Genomic DNA, 21,690 nt, shown 5'->3' with positions numbered 1-21,690 from the left:
AAACTCGTTACACATATCTCATGACTTATCTAAGTTACAGGCATCAGGCATTACATTCAAGTGTCTGGTTGCATATATTGCAGCAGCTATGTTTGGCATGCATCCTTTTCATGGTGACAACGTGAAGACAGATCTCCATGTTATGGCTGCAAATTATGAGAGATACAATGAGATATTATGGCTTATTCTGGCCTACTTGGATTCCTTCCACAGGATTCACAGAAGACAGATGTGTGTCATTAGTCTTTACACATCATGAACATTAAAATTACAGGAAGAGTTTGCCCTCTGTGGTTCTCATTTCTCATTTGCGCTTGTGCTTATTCACTCCTGGTACCTCAAGACACAGCAATGACATAAAACTGCATTGGTTGTCACATCTTGTGGCAATAAATGACATTTTGTTCCTTATGCATGTGTTTTATGATGCTTTTATAGTGCTTATTTTACCTTTCTAAAAATTTGTCAATTCTTTTGTTTCCTTTTGTTGTACGCCAAAATTCAACTTCAGTTCCACTGAAGTTAGTCACACAGTTTATAACAACACAAGAGTGAGCAAATAATGAAAAAATTCTAATTTGTGGGAGAATTACCTCCCATTAGTGCTCATTATTTCTCAGATTTCACACACCAGATCTTACAAAAACACAACCAGATGTCCAACCTATCATGTCATAATATTTAATTTACATAAAAAAGCAAAGATGATGTCAGAACTGTGATGGTTGAAGAAATCTTTCAATCTCCTCCTCAATCATCATCTCCCTCATTCAGTTCCAAGGAATCAGGACCACCCTTCTTCACTGACCCCTCAGTAAACCTTACCCTAGTATGACTGCACAGTGCACAGCTCTTATGACAAATGTAAGACATACACACATGCCACAGGGTTGACTGGCAGGCAGTTTCTGGCAGCACACAGGCTATCAGAGTTCACTAATGCTATGGATCCATTTTCTGTGTGAATGCCTCAGATCGCCGTTTGTTTCTCTTGGCAGTAGAGCACCCTATGTTCCTCTGGAACGTTCCTCAGCTGCACTTTGATGAGAGCCCACTCTACTTGAGTTTAGTTCATCCAAAAATAAGCATTCTGTAATCATTAAGTCACCCTCATGTCAGTCAAAATCTGCACGATGTTCCTTCGTACGTGGAACACAACAAAAGACGTTTAGCAGAAGTTATCAGCTATTCCTTTTCATATAACAAAAGGTACAAAAATAAAAAGAGCACAGTAACATACAGTAAGTTTTATTTTAGTGAACATTTTAATATGCACATTTTCAAATGTGACATTAAGTGATTAAATTTCTGCCTTTTCCTCACATAAATCATGCTCACATATTTTGGAGCTTGCTGTATGTGGCCATCATTTACTTTGACTGTGTGGAAAATAGCAGGGTGAAAATTTTGGTAAACGTCTCCTTTTGTGTTCCACAGAAGAAAGGAAGTCTTACAGGTTTGTACGACACGAGGATAAGTAAATGCTGACATTTGATCATCACACCAAAAGCCACCCATGAGCACCAGGACAGCTTTCTTCAGTAACCTCCCAGCTCAAATGAGCTCAGAGGGTAAATTTGATTATTTTGCAGTATTTGAGATGTGGACTACACTAACGCTCACTAAATCTACACTATTGCAATGCATTGTGGCACTCCCTCTTTGAACCGACCCAGTGAGAGTGTGGCAGAGGAAATCTTAGATTACTTCAAAATGCCGGCACTGCATTTTAAGCTTCTATATCAGATTACATTTGGTTGCATAGATTATGGTAAATTGGGAATGTTGACAGGAAGCCAAAGTATTACACTTTCAAATGAGCTCAGACTGAAATATAAGACTACAATAGTGTATTATTAAGCCAGTCCCAAAAAACAGAAAATGCACGCTGTACTTGTGAATGTATACTAGAGAAAAAACGTTCTCATACAGGGAGCCACTGCTATGGATCTTCACTGCAAGTCACAACTGATATATGAACTGCTGATTGTATATGTTAAAATATAAGCCATGTGAGACTTTTCTTTTCCCCAAATCATTTCATCTACTGCCACCACCAGGGCTGATAAGGAAAAGAACAAATGGCACAATATAGACACATGACAGTCTGCTGTGACAAAGTCAAAACATTTGAGCTCTTAGAAATCACACACTTACAGTCAGTTAATATCTTTGTGCTATTAACTTTCCTTTGAGCTTGATTCACACTACTGTTTATAGGTTTGGGGTCGTTACCATTTTAGGCTATTGAAAGTCTCTTACGTGCACCAATGCAGCAATTTTTTGATCAAAAAAAGAAAAAAAAAAGAAAACAAAACTGTTGTATTGTGAAATATTATTACAATTTAAAATTACCATTTTCTTTTTGGATACATTCTAAATGTAATATAATAATGTAATGGCAAAGCTAAATTTTGAGCAGCCATTAATCCAGTCATCAGTATAACACAGAATCTTCAGAAACCATGCTAATATGCTGGTATGATGCTCAGTAAACACGTTGTTGTTGTTGTTATTATTATTATTATTATTATTGAAAAAAGTTTGCGGTCTCCTGGCAGGATTTTGATGATGAATAGAAAGTTCAAAAGAAATAAAAATATAAAACTTCTGTAACATTATAAATGCCTCTACTGTCACTTTTGATCAAAAAAAAAATCTTACTGATCCCAAAGTTTTTAAGTTTATCTGTTCACATTTAATATTCATATATATATATATATATATATATATATATATATATATATATATATATTCATACACAAACTCCTAATTTTTCAGTCAAATTACATTCCTTCAAAGGACTCAATATTATATAATTGTTTTTCTAAATGTTATACATATAAAATTGTGTTAACAAATTGCTTAACTTTTTAGTAACAGCTTGTAATGTAGCTATCTTTTTCAAATGTAGTTTGGCTGTAGGTTAAATATTTGAAACCAATCCAACATTTAAAGCAGCTTGATCTTACAAAGCATCTAAATTCTGAGAAGCAAACACATCTCCATCAGACTTTGCTGAACCAGTGAACCTGTTGCTCGGCAAGATGTTTTGCACTAGCTCTGCTGACTGAAGTAGTAAAGGGTAGGAGTGTAGAGACAAGAGGGAGAGAAAGGTATAAAAAAAAAGAAAAAAAAAAGAGCAGGGATAACTGTCATGATTCCAAGCATCAGCCACCACCACCCGGTGAGTGCATCAGATAACACAAGTGCCAATGCCAGTGACACTGCACCTCAGCAAAAGCAACAAGGGCACACGCACACACACAAACATACAGACAGCCATCACAGCTCGAGTGTGCCCGTTAGCAGGGGGATTTATTCTCTACATACGTGCCGGGTGGTTTGAGGGAGCTTGGAGCTGATCACAGAGGATCCGAAAACAACATCCGTCCACTTTCACACTTCAGTGGAAGAGGTGGCCCCTCCCGGCAGGGCTGCGTAGTCTTGCCATCTGGAGAATAAATCGAGTGTGAAGTACAGTATAGTTTGGGACCAAGCTCCGTGGCGGCAGCTCAGCAGTTAGTTCATTAGTTCCAAACTTCCAGGGATTGGAGCTGGGAGGGGGGCAGTGCGGAGCGAGGCTGCCGCAGAGAGAAAGGGGAGGCAGGCAGGGAAGAAGAGGGGGGAAAGGAGCCGTTGAGTGGAATGCCCCAAACTGAGCTGCAGTCTATAGGGCATCTCTGCCACAAAACACACAAATAAACAAACTCGCCCCCGGAGCGAAAAAAAGACAGGTGTAGCCATCAGCCCCTGCTGAAGGAGAGAAAAGGACGGCTTCCTACCCCTCCTTATCAGCAAGGAGAGATATTTTTAAATACTAAGTGTGTGAGTTAAGCCTTGGTCCTGAGTGGCAGTGGCAGTCACTGAGAAGTCTGAACCTTCTGTCACATGGCACCAAGCGGGCAGGACAGGGTAAGGATTGGCACTGTTTGCTACGGGGGCGGGGGGTAGGGGGGTCACAACAATGATGCTTATGGCACACAGACAAAATTCGATCATCAATTTAAAACAATGAAACAATTCTCATTCATCAATTTCCTCATTTATCAGTGTACAACATAAATGTGCCATGTTTTTTTATTCTAACACAATTAAGCATTTTTTTAATATGTATAAAAGGACAACAATATACAAAATAACTAAATGACCCTAAAATGTCCCAGAATCTAAGAAAAACTCATAAGGGACTAATTCAGAATGCTCTACATAGGCGGCAACTCTTTGTGGCACACAAGTAGTGCTCTGCGTGGAAGACTCAACTGACAATTGATTTCAGTAGAGTCTGACGTTAGCATGTTGCTAAGCTAAAAAACACAATACTCTAAAAATCATATAATACATACAACACAAAAGTTGTTTAAAAATACATACAAAAGAAACTTTTTTTTTGTAGGTTCTGAAACAGAGCATGTGTATTCAATAAATAATTATTAATTTAAGGTAACATCGAACCAAACTTGTATGACTGACTTTCTTTTGACTTTTTTTATTTGTTTGTTTGGACTAAATTTTCTTCAAAATATTTCCATAGCACTTTACTTAAATCCCTTAGGTATAATGCATTATAAAAGTGTTTTTATGCATTAATTATGTCTTGTAATGCAACTTATAATGCATTGTACAATCTCATGAATAGTGGTAACCACATATAATACATTATTACATTTACATGTATGCATTTAGCAGACACATTTATCCAAAGCGACTTACAGTGCATTCAGGCTAACATTTTTTACCTAACGTGTTCCCTGGGAATCGAACCCACAACCTTTTGCGCTGCTAATGCAATGCTCTACCACTGAGCCACAGGAACACTTTATACACATTATAACACTTATCAATTCATTGTTATACTATGTATTTTATATTTGGTTATACTATTTACAACAAGATATAATGTATTACGACTCACATTATGAATAATTACAATGCATTATACCCTTTAAACATTAAGGCTTTAAGTAAAGTGTCAACAATATTTATTTTATACATTAAAAAAAGAATGTCTTATAGTTTTAGGACAATATGAAGGTGAGCTAATGACTTTTCACTTTTGGGTGATCTATCCCTTTAACTTAGTTCACTATCTAACCTGTAGGCTTAGATAGGCATATTCATTTAGAAGTAAAATGATTTGATGTTGGAACTGTGGCTTAGTGGCTAATGCATATGTTCTGACACATTAAACTATGGTGCTTGCTTAGGGATGCATCGATCCAATACTCGGGATCGATATCGGCTCCGATACTGGCATTTTCTGCGGATCGGGTATTTCTTCATACGAGACTGATCCAAATCTGATATTGTGCATATACTATTCTGTGTTATTGTTCCACGAAATCCACGAAAAAGCACAAAAACATTATAAAGCACCAAAACGTTTTCTTGCACATATTTCAAGTGTTCTGAAGCTGTTCCATAGTTCCATGTGTGGTACAGATTAATATTGAAGTCATTCAATTCAAGTTCACATAAACTCTTCTTTCTGCTGCGGCTGTATGTCATCCTCCATTCAGCAATCAAACTGCATGTTGTGTTCGGTTACTACAGTCAAAACGATGAAACTCTCTTAAAGAGTGCACAGTAACTGAGGTTTACTGTTCAAAGAAAAGGCTCATTAAAATAACACCACTGGTGTCAAAAGTATTCACATTCATTACTCAAGTAGAAGTATAGATACTAGGTTATAAAAAGATTTTGTAGAAGTTGAACTATCAACTCAAGCTTTTTACTCAAAAGTGTAAAAGTGCTGGTTTCAAAACTACTTAAAGTATAAAAGTAAAAGTAATGCAAGTAAAACAAATGCCATTAAGAACAAAAGCTTAGGCCATGCCACAGGGGCCTATTGTGCACTACCCCTCCTCCTCAAAAAATGTTTTTTCTAAAGGCCATAATGACTATAATGTTATATTAAAATGTTCATGCTGAAAAGTTTGGGATGCACTAGGATACCTGTTTCAGCCGCACATATGCCCATTGAAAATGAATGCACTTTAGTACAAAGCAAATACACTAAAGAACTAGAGATATGATGACTAGTTGCCTAATAGTGTTATAATGGTGCAAAAAGTCAAACGTCAGAGGCATGTCACCAATAACCTTTAATGGAATGTAAATGTACATCCAAGCTTAGCTGCAGGAATCTGCGAGGGCAATAGACAATAGACATAGGTGTACCCAGGGCAGGCTTAGTAACAATTACCCTTGTATGGTTGTCTATTTAGAATAAACAGTAGTGCTGTCAAAATGAATGATTAATCCATGTGATTAATCAAAAAATAACTCATAATTCTGATACCTTCTTGATTGATACTAGGGATGCACCGGTTGACCGGCCATAAATCGGAACCGGCCGGTTTTTGGTCTTTTTTCGGCCGATTTTTCCGGAAGTGTGACCGCATGCACAGACTACATTGTAATCATTCGCTATCACGTAATTTGTGTGGAAGTATTTCGAAATCTGCGCGCAGGACACGGACAGCCGATCAGCACTGGAAGTGCAGAGCTACATTGTCTGAGGCACAGATAGCAGGAAGCGAACTGCCGACTGCACAAAATAAGAGTACCTTTCCTGCTCACTGAAGCTGCGCGAGTGTATCTGTACCTGTTCGCGCCCTCCACAAGCGGAGACAATGAAGGATGTTCAGCTCAACTTCTCACGTGTTGGATGAGAAATGAAACATACTAAACCGTGACAAAACTGATTTTTTTTTCTTTTTTGTAAAGTAGAACCTGCATACATGTTTGAAAAGCCAGAAGTAAACGTCAGTTCTGTATAGGATGATTATTTTTATTTTACCTTAAAATTATATCGACTGAATTTGATTTTAAAATCACCTGCTGTAGCACACTGAAAAAAAGTGTTTCATTCATTCAATAAAATTTTTTTTAGGGTAATGATTCACATCTATTTTTTCTAACTTGAGACAATAGTTATTTATTTTTCATTGGCTCAAGTAAAAAAATATAGATGTGAATCATTACCTTAATTTTTTTTTTAATTGGATGAATGAAACACTTTGCATCTTTGTTTTATTCGCACCAATATTATTTGATTTTAACATTTTGGAATAATATTTATATAGCATACTTTTATTTAGTCTCACTGGTAAAAACCTTGTTTTAATTATAAAACCAAATTTAAAAACTAAAATACTGAATGCTGATTAAGAAACATCTTATTGAATGTGTGTTGATTGTGTTGTTTGGACTGTAGAACTATGCAGTTATTGCCTTTAATTTTGACAGTTAAACTTTTAATTTAAGGCCAGTTCTATGTAGTTTCAAACCAATTCAAAAACAAAAGCTAAATGCTGATGTCTGTACCATCTATGTTTGTATTGAATGTAGGCTACTTACTGTGCCGTTTCTGCTGTTAATTTCAGATGGTTACGGTTATTGTTTTCAATAGACAAAAGCCAATTTGGCCAATTAAATACCAAATAAACATCTTGTTTATGCACACTTTCCTTCTTTCTTGTTTGTTGCTTAAAGATAAAAAAAATAAATCAGAAATCGGTATCGGAATCGGACAGTTTGCCTGTAAAAAAATCGGAATCGGCCATGAAAAATCATGATCGTGCATCCCTAATTGATACCTTCCTGTATTTGCTACATACGTCTGCTATGTCCAGTGTTGGTGGGGTAAGGAGTTACAAAGTTGGTATAGCCTACTTATCACAACATTGTCAATCGCGTTGTCAATCGCAAATGCTTATTTATTCAAACGTCTCGCTACCGAACTACCTACAGGAACTTAATTTGCGGAGGACGAAGAGAAGGCACCCATTTGGTAAATGAGCCAGTAGTGAGAAACAATAACTTTTAAGTAGGGTCCGGTGCCATTTCGATACTTTTAAAATGATGCCGGTGCCTAAATGGTGCCTGAACCGATACTTAAAAAAAGAGCCACAAAAATAAACATGCATAACTTTAAAGAACATTAAAAATATTTAAAATAAATCCATAGCTTGCATACGCTCTTTAGATGCTCTCATTTCTCAAGTTGTGCTTCCCTTACTCTAAGGATAATAAATGTATTTCACAATCTGGGTCATTATTTAATACAAAATCACACATAATGTTTCTACTGTATCCCTGTCAATCACTCTGATATTTAGTTAAAATGATTGCTGTCTGTCACTGTCTTTAATCAGTTCTGTGAATTACTGTATGCTCATTCTTTATAAAGTAGCAACAATGTCGTTTGTAAAGTACAGTACTGTGCAAAAGTCTTAGGCACATTAGTATTTTCACCCCAAAAAAGGGTTTTTAGCCAGTTAATTACATCATTTGCTGTAGTGTGTCAGTAGAGAAATATTAGTTTGCCATTAATTTTAATAATAATCTAGTGCGATTTTGAATTCACAAGCAGTCTGACAATGGCAAAATGAATGTTTGGAAATGTAAACTGATATTTTCTACTGACACACTACAGCAAAAGATATAAATAACTGGCCGAACACCATTCTTTTGGGTGAAAATACTAACGTGACTAAGACTTTTGCACAGTAGTGTATGTATAAAGTATGTATGATTAAATTAAGCATATTTAAATAAGTACAATTTAAGTATGAGTTCATTCATATGTTAGTGTTAAGTGCTAGATTTTCGCTGGAGGAAACAGATACGGTGTGATGAGCGGTGACAAGCGAAAACTTTACAGTAGATGAGAAACCGACTGCTCCCTCGTGACCTTTTGTAAACTGTATTTATGACAAAGAACTGCACAGATACGGATATTCTAACAATCTATCGCTAAACACACACCTTGTGTCCTCTGTTAGAGTCTGCTCGTGCTGCTCTGCTTCGGTCTGCAGTTTGAAGAGCACGCTGAAAGATGGAGAGTAGACCGGTTTGACGCTGTTTTCATATGAAATTTAAGCGAACTGACTCTGAGGCGATTACAAATTTGTGTACAGTTTTAGGAGCTAAATGCTATAGCCCCACTAAAAAAAGCCTACGGACGCCCATGCTTGTGTAGGCCTACATTTCGGAGAACCAGGACAAACATGTCAATCGATTGCTCAGGCATATAAGAGTCACCAAAATGAGGCACCGAAATCTGCGTCCTTATTCGGTTCGGTGCATACCGGTTCCATACCCAACCCTACTTTTAAGAAATATATTTTTTGATAAAGTTACCCAAAACTGGCTATGTCCTTGCTGGAGTGTGATGTGATTTGTGTCATGTGCAGGTGCGATGGACTGCATACAAACCAATAGGAAGTCGGAATGGTATATGTTTATACTTCTCATCCAACCACAATCAAATTCACTCCATCCGGATGGCGCGATTTATCTGGATAGGTTTTTTTTTTTTTTTTGAATGATGACAAGCCAGAAAGAAAACAAGCCGAAATAAGATAGCAGTAACGAACCTATTTTTAAAATGTAAGGAGTAGAAAGTACAGATACTTGCATGAAAATGTAAGGAGTAGAAGTAAAAAGTCGGCTGAAAAATAATTACTCAAGTAAAGAATAGATACCCAAAATTTCTACTTAAGTAAGGTAATGAAGTATTTGTACTTTGTTACTTGACACATCTGATAACACACAGATTTAATGAACTACGAATCAATATCTCTTCCCTTTGTACTAGTGATATCCGGTTCGCGAACAAATCATTTGATTTAACCAATTCTTCTAAGTGAACAGGTTGAACCAGTTCACCTAATCGGACTGAATGGTTTGAACCGGTTCACGTCTCCAGTAATCATTAATCTAATAATTACTCAAGTTATTTACTTTTTTTAATGTGGCTAACACTCCCTCTGAGTCAAAATAAGCTAATATCCCGGAGTAATTAATTTACTCAAACTGAACTCGAGCCGAGCAATGTGTAACATTTTACCAGATTTTAGACTTATTCACTTTTATCTGTAAATAAAATATTTCACTAGATTTCATAAAATTATTGTGAACCCGTGATTTTTCTAGAATCTATAGTATCTTTTGCTGCTGAATTTTCCACTAACCTAGTTTATAATTTTATATTTATATTTTATATTTATATTATTAAGTTTATATTTTTGTCAGATTAAAGGCCTGTTCAGACCAAGCACGATAACTATAAAGATAACGATAAAGATATAGTTCTAAAAATCGTTCTCAATATTAAAGAATAGCAGAGTCCACACTACAACTATAACGATAAAGGCACAGACAAACAGTATCGTTGGAATCATTTTCAGAACGATTTTTTTCCAGCTGATGAACGATACAAAACATTGACAGCCAATCAGAATCAATCCTGCTATAACGAGCACGAGGATTTAAAGCGGCAGACACACGTGCGCTCAGAATAAAAAGACGTTATTGCTCGCTGGTGTGGATGCTAATATCGTTATCTTTATAGTTATCGTTCTTGGTGTGAATGGGGCTTAAGATTATATATTTTTTTTCATTTGTTATTTTTCATTAAAATGAAGTTGTGTATATGTAGTAGTGTATGATTAACACAAAAGAGTGATGATCAGGTCAACACAGAAGTACAGAAATTCTACATTGATTGAAAAAAAAAAATCGGATTGGATCTTTTTTTTGGCAAATAATCAGAAGTTTTGGTTTCGGATCGGATCGGTTCTGAAAAAATGGTATGGTCGCATCCCTATGCTTGCTTATATCAGGCAAGTTTGAATCTAGCTTTTCCAACCCTCTAGTTATTATTTCCCATACCATCTCCTTTCCTTTCTAATAAAACTTACAAAAGGCCCAACTGCGTAATATTTAGAATTTTACAGCAAAGATTCTACCAATGATCAGCTATACACAACTGAATCATTTTTAATAATGTCACAATCTGAATGCATTTGAGCACTGAAGTACTACAGGAACATTTTGGTTAAATCAGTGTCTCGATGAAGAAAAAAAAAGTCCTCAGAACCTGTGCATGTGTACAGTATGCAGTCCTTTTCATCCTCCTCAACGCCCCATAAAAGAGTAACTGAGCTGCAGGAGTAGTTTCATTTAGTAGCACGAAAAATAAAACATCTATCTATCTATAGGTATACACAAACCCCCATGGATTTCCAATTGCCAGGATGGGGAAAACAGCTGAGAGTGTGGGAAGTGAAAGTGCGGGTGCAGAGGAGAGAATTGTGTTTTATTATTGAGTTAATAACTCATTTTTACATTACACAGTTGCGTGCTAGCAAATAAATAATGGATCACAGCTTTCCCCATACCATGCCAGGCCCTTTAAAGTTAACATATGGTCTTTAAAATTGACTGCGTCTTGTACGAAGGATTGTAAGTGCTTGTAGTCTTGACAGATTTATACTATCAAACAGCTGAGGAGCAATGAGCAGGATTATTTTTCAGGCTCTTCGTGAAGTACATTGTTATTTTTCCAGAGTGAGTTATTAGCATTTTTATCTGGGAGACTACAGAGAGTGTTAATTCTGTCAGCTCTGACAGGAACATGAGCTAGCGAAAAGAAAGCCACTTGGCTCAGAGAGGGGACCCGAGACCCTTCTCTAATGCCATTTTCTCCCCTCTTAGATCACCTAGCATTAATATTCCTCAACAAAATAATCCTATCCGGGCAGAACCTGACAGAATAACTGAATTTTGGCTCAGCAATCTTATCTTTTATACTTCTCATTTAAGAACAACATTAACATTGATACATACCATTATGGTAAGGTCTTACATGGTAACAATGTCATAATGTTTTTATCCTTTTGAGTACATTTTTGACACTTAAAAGCAATCAAAGATAGCTTTATTGGATACTTTCTTAAAACCTTTTCCCCCACTTAGATGTGATAAAGAAATTAGTGGGTGTTGGGAAACATTGGGATCCATCACCTTTTTTCAGGGGTCACCGTTTAGGCTGCCTCTCAAACTTTTCCCCACTCCAGCAGGAATAGCCTCTGGCCATATCAATCATCTTTATTAACATGACTTAAAAACCTTTGTTCGCTGAGTCCTTTCTACCGGTTCTCCTTTTAGCTCCTGCTCCAATCACAATTTCATGGAGAGGTAAACAGGGCCAATTGGCTGTCTGTGTGGGTTGGTCGAGAATGCTTTTAACCTGCAGCATCTGCTGAAGTCCTGCTGTTTGCTCAGTGTGAAGTGGGCACCTTGTTTCGAGTGAATGTGATAGGGGGGCATTTTTGCCTTTATTGGCACATAATGGGACGGAAATGTGCTTGTTTTAAGCATTGCGCTTAGGTAGCTTTCTTTGGAGTGATTAAGGATCAGCACCTGGCTAAAAGAGAGCTTTAAATGATGAGGATTTTGTGATTATGTCTCACAGAGTCAGGTGTTAAGTGAAGAATGAGAGGTTAGGGCGGTCAGTACCTTCTTGTTGAGGGCGACTCCATCCTCACAGTCGAGAACGGCACAGTCCACATCCAGAGAAGTTAGTTTCCGGAGTTTTCTCTCATCATTGCCGGGAACGTACAGGACAGCGCGGCGTGGTATGTACTTCAGAGAGGTGCCAGGAGTATGGTGGGAACGCTGGCTCGACTGACACCAAGAAACTGCAGATAAAAGTAGACGACTTATCCCCCTGAGAAAATGGAAACATTGATGATGAGTATTTTAAAATGAGTCACTGACATAACACATTTTCTATCCCATCTATTAATTTACATTAAAATGTTATTCATACATACAATCACACTTACAGTACACCTTGCCTATGAGAAGCATGTTTTTAATTTGTGTAATTAAATTATTCAATTCATTTTTTTCCATTTAAGCCTGGTTCACACGGGACGATTTTAAAATTGTCGGCCGATTTTCCAAACCTGAGAGACCCCACACACGGCGATAAAAAAAAATCACGGGCCTAACAGTTTTGGTCGTACAGTGTGTGGTGTGCAGCCACACGGCAAAATCAACATCACACACGAACCGATTTGACTCCCGAGCATTCCCAGGTCAGACGGGAAATCTCGCAAAATCCCTCGAGATCAAACGTGACTTCAGAGTAAACAATCATGGTGGACGAAGAGGATGCAGTGGCCATAGTTTGTGCTTTGTTTGTAACCGAAAAAAGCATAAGAAAAACAAGAAAAGGCGATGGTCAAAGAAGTGGAGACAAAGTACTCCATCTGCGACGTCCACCGGACTTTCTGGTGCGCCATGCCGCCGGCTGTTTTGATTTTGTTTCCCGGTACTTCCTCGCCGCCTCGTCACCTACACGCCACAGTCCACAGGCTGCGTGATCGTTTGTCCTCGGGGGACACCACACACGAGAAGAAATCGGGCCAAATAAATCCAACATGTTGGATATCCCAGATTTGAGATCGGAGCGGTCCCGACGTCCTTCCGAGCAGAGGAGAGCAGTCTTAACACACCACACATGGCAGGAATATCTGATCAGATTATTTTACGATAATCGGAGCATCCTTAAGATTGTCGGAAGGTGTCAATCGGGGCTAAAATCGGCCAAATTATCCTGCTGTGTGAACCAGGCTTTACTCTCCTAATATATATATATATATATACAATTGTAATTTAAAGAATGAAATTCTTGAAACAAAGCAAAACAAACAACAACAAAAACAACAACAAAAAAAATATTAAAATATCAGATAATTTGATGTTTTATGACATGGCAATGTTGTAAAATCATTTGGTAATACTGCACAAAAACAATTATATTTATGAATAAATAACTCATGATTTAAAATTATATATTTCACCTTATATATACAAATTACCTTAATAGAATTTATAGAATTTTGCATTTTTATAATGCATAGTTTTGCATGTATTTCAGTTGTAAGGACAATTTGTCATCATAATTTTTGCTTGATAGTTAACCACATGACAGCTTAGAGTCAATAAGCCTAAATCTTTCTCGAAAACAGCATTTCAAAACCAACATGAATACAAAGAGTAACATTTCTAAGAACATGCGTTTTAAACTAGATAATGTGTTTTAAACAAAAAAAATACTGTCATTTGTGAAGCGTTGGCTTCTAGAGATCTGTTGTAGCCATTCATTTGTTTGCTGATCTTTCTTTATGCCTGCACACATGTAACAAACCTCTGGCTAATCTCAGGCACTTATCCTGAACTTCAATTTCCCTTCCAAATCTTTACAAACTGAAGAAACAAGGTTTGTTTTCCTTTCAGTCCTCTAATGGATAAGCACTGCTGACCTGAGGCTGTTATCTCCGACAACATCAGAGCAAATGCTTCTTCTCTAATGCTAATTCACAATGGCTTAGCAAGCACAGCTGAATAAATCTATTTAGGGCCAAGCCAGTATGACGTGAAAGAGACTTGGGAGAGATTACATACCCCAACACAGCAAAATAAAGACAAGACCACAAATCTGTCTGGTAAATGAGTTCTAGAAGCTGTCAGATTTCCGTTCCCCTGTGTCAAGGCTAATAGAGGTGTGTGTTTATGGCTTAATTTCCACATTTTATCACACACTAATAACCACTGTTATGGCTCAGACACGTTTTAATTGTTTTTTCGGTATGTCGGGGTGTTCAAACAATTAGCGTTAATAAATGCACCAAATAATTGGTATCACATACAACTAATTACAGCCGGGAACAGTCTTCGTCTGTCGGTTCCTTGCGATTGCACATGAAGGGACCGTATTAGTTGACTGTATTCCTTTCCGCCCTGACAAAAAGAAGGAGGTAGCATAGTCTTTTAAGGGGGGAGTGAAGGGGTGAAGTATTCTCTTTTGCTCTTTGTTGTCAAAAGAAGCTAAAGTCACTTCAATAGCCACTTAATCCAATCCTTCATGCTTACAATTGCCCTCAAGAACCAAGCAAGCATATTCTCGACTAAGATGATGCAGCTATACCAGGCAATTAAAAGCAATTCAGGTAGTTATGGCTGCGAGCACTTTGCAGGCCTAAGTACACAGAGTCTCGGCAGGGATTCGCAATACTATAGTGTTCGGATTTGGTCAGTGGCACTAGCTCAACAAGGGGAAGGAGGAGGAGGAGATATGCAAAACCACTCAATGCAGACAGAGAGAGGGGAGGAACTTGCTATTACTCAAGACCCCCAAACCTTACAGTCCCCGGATTGGCAATAAAGAATATAAACAGCGAAATTGGATAGAACAATTGCAGAGGAGGTAGAGGGCATTATGCATGTACGTGTGTAGGGGGTTGGCGAAGAAATGGGTACGGCAAAAGGGGGAGGGAGGATCCAAATTAAATCTTCTACATTCAATGCATACTGCTGCAGGGTGAAAATGTAAAAAAGCCTTTTTAAGTATGCACTTGAAAAAGAAATAAATTATCTTGTAAGTAGGAGGCTTACAAAATGATGGCACTCGTAATTAAAGAATAGATTTCATAAAGAAGCAGAAAAAAAAAATTAAGAAACCTCCATGGGGGAAGAGAGGGGTTTGCTTGATGGATCTTTATCAGAGAGAGAAAGAGAGCGGGAGCAGATCGCTTGACGGAGGTACAAGGGGTCTAATAGAGAAACGCCATTCAGCGCTGCTCTCCCTCTATGCCTTTTTAAACACAGTAGGGGTTTCACTTTGCTGCAACCTAGCTGCCATGGGGAAAGAGAGGAGTTTGCTTTGTTTAGTTGTTACTCTCTCTTTTATGTTTGAAGGAGATAGAGGAGGGAAAGACAAGTCGGTAAATTCTGGAAAGGTTTTTTGGTGTTCTCCGAGGGTGGCACTTTGAAAACCAAGCGGCTGGCCTCTCACGCGAGAGAGCGTGATGATGTGTGTGCAGCAGGGGAGGACGCTGGCTGTGTGTTCATGTGCTGTAGACACGCACATGCACACGTCCATGTCATGGTCATATTAATACATGCATAACCATCAGGCTTCTAATAAAAGATTTCATACGAGTTGCACGACAATACAGACACAAACGGATGATCATGTCTGAAGAACAAATATGTTTCTCATGGTCTCATTCTTCTTACAGTATATTTATTGATTTTGTTTAAAAGTCGGTTAAGGTGTCCTAGTTAGAGTACAATTATACATCTAAGTACTGAGTAATATTAATTAACTACATGTACTCATGTGGTTAGGGTTTGGCTTAGGGCTACTTGCATGTAATTATGCATAATTTATTGTTATAATAAGACGTACATGTAACAAGGACATCTTAAAATAAAAAATGTCTGCCATTATTTACTCACCCTAAAGTAATTCCAAACCTGTATGACTGGCTTTCTTCTGTGAGACACAAAAGAAGATTGTTTTTAAAAATGTGGTATGTTTATCCATAAAATGAAATTAAATGGCAACCTGTGCTAATTTTTGGGACATACTATTCTGTTTTGCATAAGAAATACATCAAACAAGTTTGGAATGACATGTAGGAGTAAAACAGAATGCCCATTTTGCATGAACTTTTTCTTTATGGATTTTAATTTGAAAAAATAAACTGAATGCATTTTAAACTTCAAATTTTTAAATAAAAAATATATTATGTTAGAAATAAAAAAAAATCTAAAGTTCTTGTTTTGGGTTTTGTAAATGATTTCCCATGTTATTCTTTTAAAAATATATAATTACGGTAAAAATGGAAAGTAATGGGTAATATATAAATTGGATAATAGACATAGAAAACCCTATTTAAATTACTTAGGTCAGTGGTTCAAAGTCCACTTAGCACATTTCAAATCCATTTCATTTTAAGGGGTCTTTATTCAGCACAGAGTATCATAATTCATTCTGACTTGGGAATTTAATTCTCAGGTGGAGGAACTGATTGACAGAGTCCAACCAAAAAAATATAAATGTCTGCGTTATTCGAATGAGGTTCTTATTCACATAGACACTCTGAAGCACATCACACAAAAGAAATTACATCTTGTCTTTTCTTTAAATAAAATGATTGCAAACTAAATGTTTTTTCCACATGGCTTGGCTTATAATCCAGTGTACTGATACTATATAATAGTAACGCAAACACTGCATGTGTAATTAGTATTAGCTAATGCAGTAGTTTGAAATGTTGGCTTACTTAGCCATTTTATTACTTTTAATCCACTCCAGTTGGTTTATAATGTGAGAGTGGTATGCAGGGGCGGACTGGCCATCTGGAGCACCGGGACTTTTCCCGGTGGGCCGCTAGCCAATGTGGGCCGGCCCACCCGGTACACAAATATATATATATATACATTTTTTTTTTTTAATTGACGGAAATCATAATATTACATCTCTTTTCTACGCAAATGGATGAGTGAGTCGATCGCGCAGCCAACAAGCGCGTTTTCGTCTAATTTAGAGAGAGACAGATTCATCTGGTACAGCGAATTTCTCTGAGCAGCAGGCCACTGTATACGTTCACTTAAAACATAACCGACTGTGTTTACGAGAATACTTGCAGAGACTATTATTTTGAAATAATTGTGTGTGTATTTGTTCATTCAGAAGTTAGGATACCCAAAAGATGAATTAATTCTTTGTACGCGCATTGTCTGAAATGCTGCTCACAGCGCGTGCTTTGAACGAGTGCGTGCGCAAGCTTCGAACGCGCGAAAATTGTTTAAAAAAGTTGAATCAGCAAGATTTAGAAACAAGTGAAAACGATCAACTACGATACATTTCACCCCTCCAAGCGAGTGAACAACGCGAATTTTAAATCACTATTCACGATAGCCCATCGGGAAGAGCAGTGATACATTTTGGAGCCCGACTGCAAAACACAATAGCCCCTGGACGTCGGGCTAGCGATTTTGCGAGCCCTGCACCTCAGATCTATCCAGTTTGTGAACCACTGGTTTCCACAATGTTTTCGTTAAACAAAATAAATGATTATTTTAAAAGATTTACTCAAGAGAATAATCTGTTCACTAATCGGATCATGACCTTATATTACCGCATATTCATGCATCTGTTAATTGCAGTGTTGGGAAGGTTACTTTGGAAATGTAATAGGTTACAGATTACAAGTTACCCGATTTAAAATGTAATAGTAGTGTTACTTTTTCAATTACTTTATTAAAGTAATGTAACTAATTACTTTTGATTACTTTTTGATTACTTTTCAAAATCTCCAATAAATGTTTATTTGCAACTGTTTATCATCTTCAAACATTTACACCATTCAGGTTTAACCTTACAGCAGTGCTCAATACTGTCAGACTTTTACAATCCTTCATCACTTGAATTAAGATGATCAAATTTGAACACATGTCTGCATGTCTGCTTCATTAATTTCCACATGGGGCGGACTGGGATAAAATTTCAGACCGGGAAATCTCAAACTCATACAAACAAATTCATGGACAACACTATTTTTTGTATGGACCTGATATAAAAAAAGATTTAAATCTTTAGTTTGGGGACATGCAAAATAATTAAAAGTTCTCTCCTGAACTTCACCTTCACTTCATTTCTTTTTTCTTTTCAGTCTCTTTATTTTGCCCTGTTATCCATCTACCTCATGACTTTAACACTCAAGATTTAACAAAACTATACTTTCTAAATTGCCTACATGTCAAATTGAGTGCATCACTACAATATAAAATCCTAATACTGAACATGAGTCATGTTTTTCCCTCACAAATATTAACTGCTTTTATTACGTAAAAGTACAGTAACCATGTTTTTTTAAATTATTATTATTGCAAATGGATTACCATTTGTATTTATTTTTAAATAAATAAATATGTAAATTTGTGGCATGGTTTAACAACAGTAACCTTTGTCTCTGAATTTATAGCAAATATTAAAACTTTGCATATGCTTTGATTCAAGTGTACTTTTGATATATTTGTCCAAAATGTGGCATATTCCGTCCGTGTTAGGCAATAGCAATCCCGTTTTTATGACTGGATTCTACTAACCAGACTGTGTTTCTGCATCGCGGAAATTATAGGGCCGTACGTCTCAGAATAGTCAGTTCAATTTGGGAAAGAAATCAATTACATCTGTATGTGGATGTGTGTAAATATTCAAATGTAATCCCCACTGTAATCTTTAAAATTTTCAGAAGTAACTGTAATTTAATTACTCATTTTTTCTTAGTAACTGTAACTGATTACAGTTACATTTATTTTGTAATTAAATTACGTAATTAAGTTACATGTAACTAGTTACTCCCCAACACTGGTTAATTGAATGCAAAGTGTGAGTTCTAGGAGAATGTTTGTCTCGTGATGAACATGTATCGCTCACTAGGAGTCGCTAAATGAACAGCTGCAGCACGCAGGTTATCTTTTTTTTTTTTTTTTTTTTCAATGGAGGATCAGTTGCCCTATTGGTTAAAATCCCCAAACAGTATACTTAAATATCAAATAAATAAATTACATCAAAACAGGGGCGTTTGCGTTTTGATGTGGTGGGCTACTGTGGGCCAGAAAGTCCAGGGCCACTTTTTGGTCCCAGTCCGCCCCTGGTGGTATGCCACTCTCACATTATAAACCCACTGGAATCCTGTTAAACAATGGATAATGAGATTTTTATACCAACTTTCAACATACTAATTCATTCACGAAAGTCACTGCAGGAAAATGAGCTTATCTCCCAGTGATTTATTTGATTACATGATTTGCCCACTTCTTATTTGGATCCGCACTTAGCTAAGAAAACCCAGAAATTAATATGTACAAAAGTAACTCAAGTGGCCAATATTAAGTGTACAATAATTCACATAAAAAGCAACACAGACCATGGGCAATAAAAAAAAAGCTGCAATAAATGTTATTATGGCACTATGGCAGCTCTGGAACCATTTGGAGAGGGCTGGCCTTCCTGGCCAGATCTGTACAGAGCTTCCGAGATACGCAATCTGGAACATTTTATTGTTACATTTGTCCAGCTTTTTCCCTTGTCATTAAACTATTATATACATTTCAGCAATCCCTGATGTAGACAATATTTCTGCAGTCCTCACTTTTCTGGACTTGAAAGGCTAAAATAACAGGGTGGTTAGCTTAGCAGTTAGTGGATTTACTGGTGAGAGTTTTGAGGTTTTCTGCTCTTTGCTGCTTTTATATGCTTCTAGACAGGCCTGGTCCTCATTAAATGTTAAGTCTGGGTTCCCTATATAAGGGGACCAAGAGAGAACACAAAAACCTCTGGTGGTTTCGTTGGACATCGATTCTGCTCAGCTGTAGCTCCATTACTGTCCTACAAAACTGCGCTGTTGCATTTAAAAAAAAAATGTTGATAAGTAGCATTTCTCAGATGTGCTTATTTCATCTCAGATGTTCCTTTTCCTCTTCTAAACTTGAGATTAGACCCCAAGTAGGAGGTCTAAGAATGTATGGGGTAGTATACCATCACTTTCAAAATGCCAGCTAACCAGGAGACATGATGTGAAGATTTACTGCACGACTTTAACATTGACATAAGTAGCTATTATATTTTTCATAATGATACTGTAAGCTAGCCACACAAAGAATGTACTCGTTTAACCGCCAACTGTGTTCACTCTGGGTAAAATCATGTTGGTGACATTTTAAATAATAAGTGCACCAGTCCTATGATGCAACATGCATCTGCATTTTATGATAAAACAAAAAGACCAGCATTTCATCTTAACTCGCATTGACAAAATAACCAACAGGCCAAATTTTCTTAAAAACCTCACTTTAAAGGGTCTGTGAAATCAAATGATGGAAACAAAAACAAACTAGCCTTTTAGACAATGCTGTAAAAAAACAAGTCATTTCCAAACAAAATAATCAAAGATTTCTCTTTTGTTTTGTCTGTTTCCTACAGCATCGAATTTAAGCCTTTGAACCCGTGTGTTTCATGCATTCATAAACAGCCCTGGACACGGCACCATGGATAAATATGTTGTCCAATTTAACCCCCACTCCCTCCACATCACATACAAGCACTGTCAACTGCAGCTCTTTCAATATGCAGATTTCACAATTATTTCCAGCATCTGGCAGCAACAGCAGTAGCTGTGTCTAAAATGCACAAAATTAAAGATTTGTGTATCTACTCTGCGATAATCAGCATCTTTTTAATATGCAAACTATATCCAGGAACTGTCGTGTTTGGGCTTTTAAATTAAATTTAGGATTGGGGTAGGAGGGAATGGATGAAACAGAAGGTTAAAAAAAAATAAAAAATAAACAACAAAAAGAAATCAATGTCGTGATGCATAAACATGAAATAAGTTCGGAAGACGGTGGAAAAATAAATGGTCAAGGAGTCATCAATATTTATCCCATTTCCAGGCCTTGTCTTGCCCTCCCACCTCCTCCTGGCACCAGGCTAAAACAATCCCAATAAAAGCTGCTTCTCAGCATGGGATCAGCCTTGTTTTCCAGTCAGAAGACACAAGGTGCCGGGGCTAAAATATGTGGCCAAATTAACTGTGGGGCACTGACGATAGTCAGAGAGGCAAATAAAACTTTCTGCTCTCTTTTGCCACCTGACCTCCCTCCTTCCCTCTCATTCCAATCCCTCTCTGGGCTGACAGACACATCTGATCCTCTTGTAACAGGATCAGCTGGTGGCTGGTGACCCTGGCAACAGTATCCCAGAAGTTGGATGTTCTCTGCTCCTCCATCGTTCCCCTTGCCGCTGCCTCATTAGAGTGGATTTTACGCCCTAATCTGCACAATGAGGGTGAAGTCATAGCAGTTATGTGCACTGGCCTACGCTTCTACCTGTAATCCTTGTGGAAAATGGTTGCTCTCTCTCTCTTTCGCAAAGCTGCACACACACAATGGCTGACAAACCACAAACTCTAAGCTCTAATTCTTCTCCACACAAAGGCTCAGACTACAGACGGCTCAGCTGTCAAGCATCACAGT

The 21,690-nt window shown here is 37.3% G+C and overlaps 1 protein-coding gene across 4 annotated transcripts in view; it reads right to left on the bottom strand.

Moving 5' to 3' along the window:
- The window catches only part of LOC132095298 (citramalyl-CoA lyase, mitochondrial-like), a 64,266-nt gene that overhangs the window by 18,896 nt on the left and 23,680 nt on the right, over positions 1-21,690 (bottom strand). For 3 of the 4 annotated variants that reach the window (XM_059500148.1, XM_059500151.1, XM_059500149.1), the window contains exon 2: positions 12,310-12,520. In XM_059500148.1, coding sequence (XP_059356131.1) covers positions 12,310-12,520 — 211 coding nt within the window. The remainder of the gene's footprint in view (positions 1-12,309; positions 12,521-21,690) is intronic. The other variant, XM_059500150.1, reaches the window with a different exon arrangement.

The sequence above is a fragment of the Carassius carassius genome, chromosome 19 (genome assembly GCF_963082965.1).
Source record: "Carassius carassius chromosome 19, fCarCar2.1, whole genome shotgun sequence".
Lineage (NCBI taxonomy): Eukaryota > Metazoa > Chordata > Actinopteri > Cypriniformes > Cyprinidae > Carassius > Carassius carassius.
The sequence above is the reverse complement of the archived record's forward strand: the minus strand, read 5'-3'. Positions and strand labels throughout refer to the sequence as shown.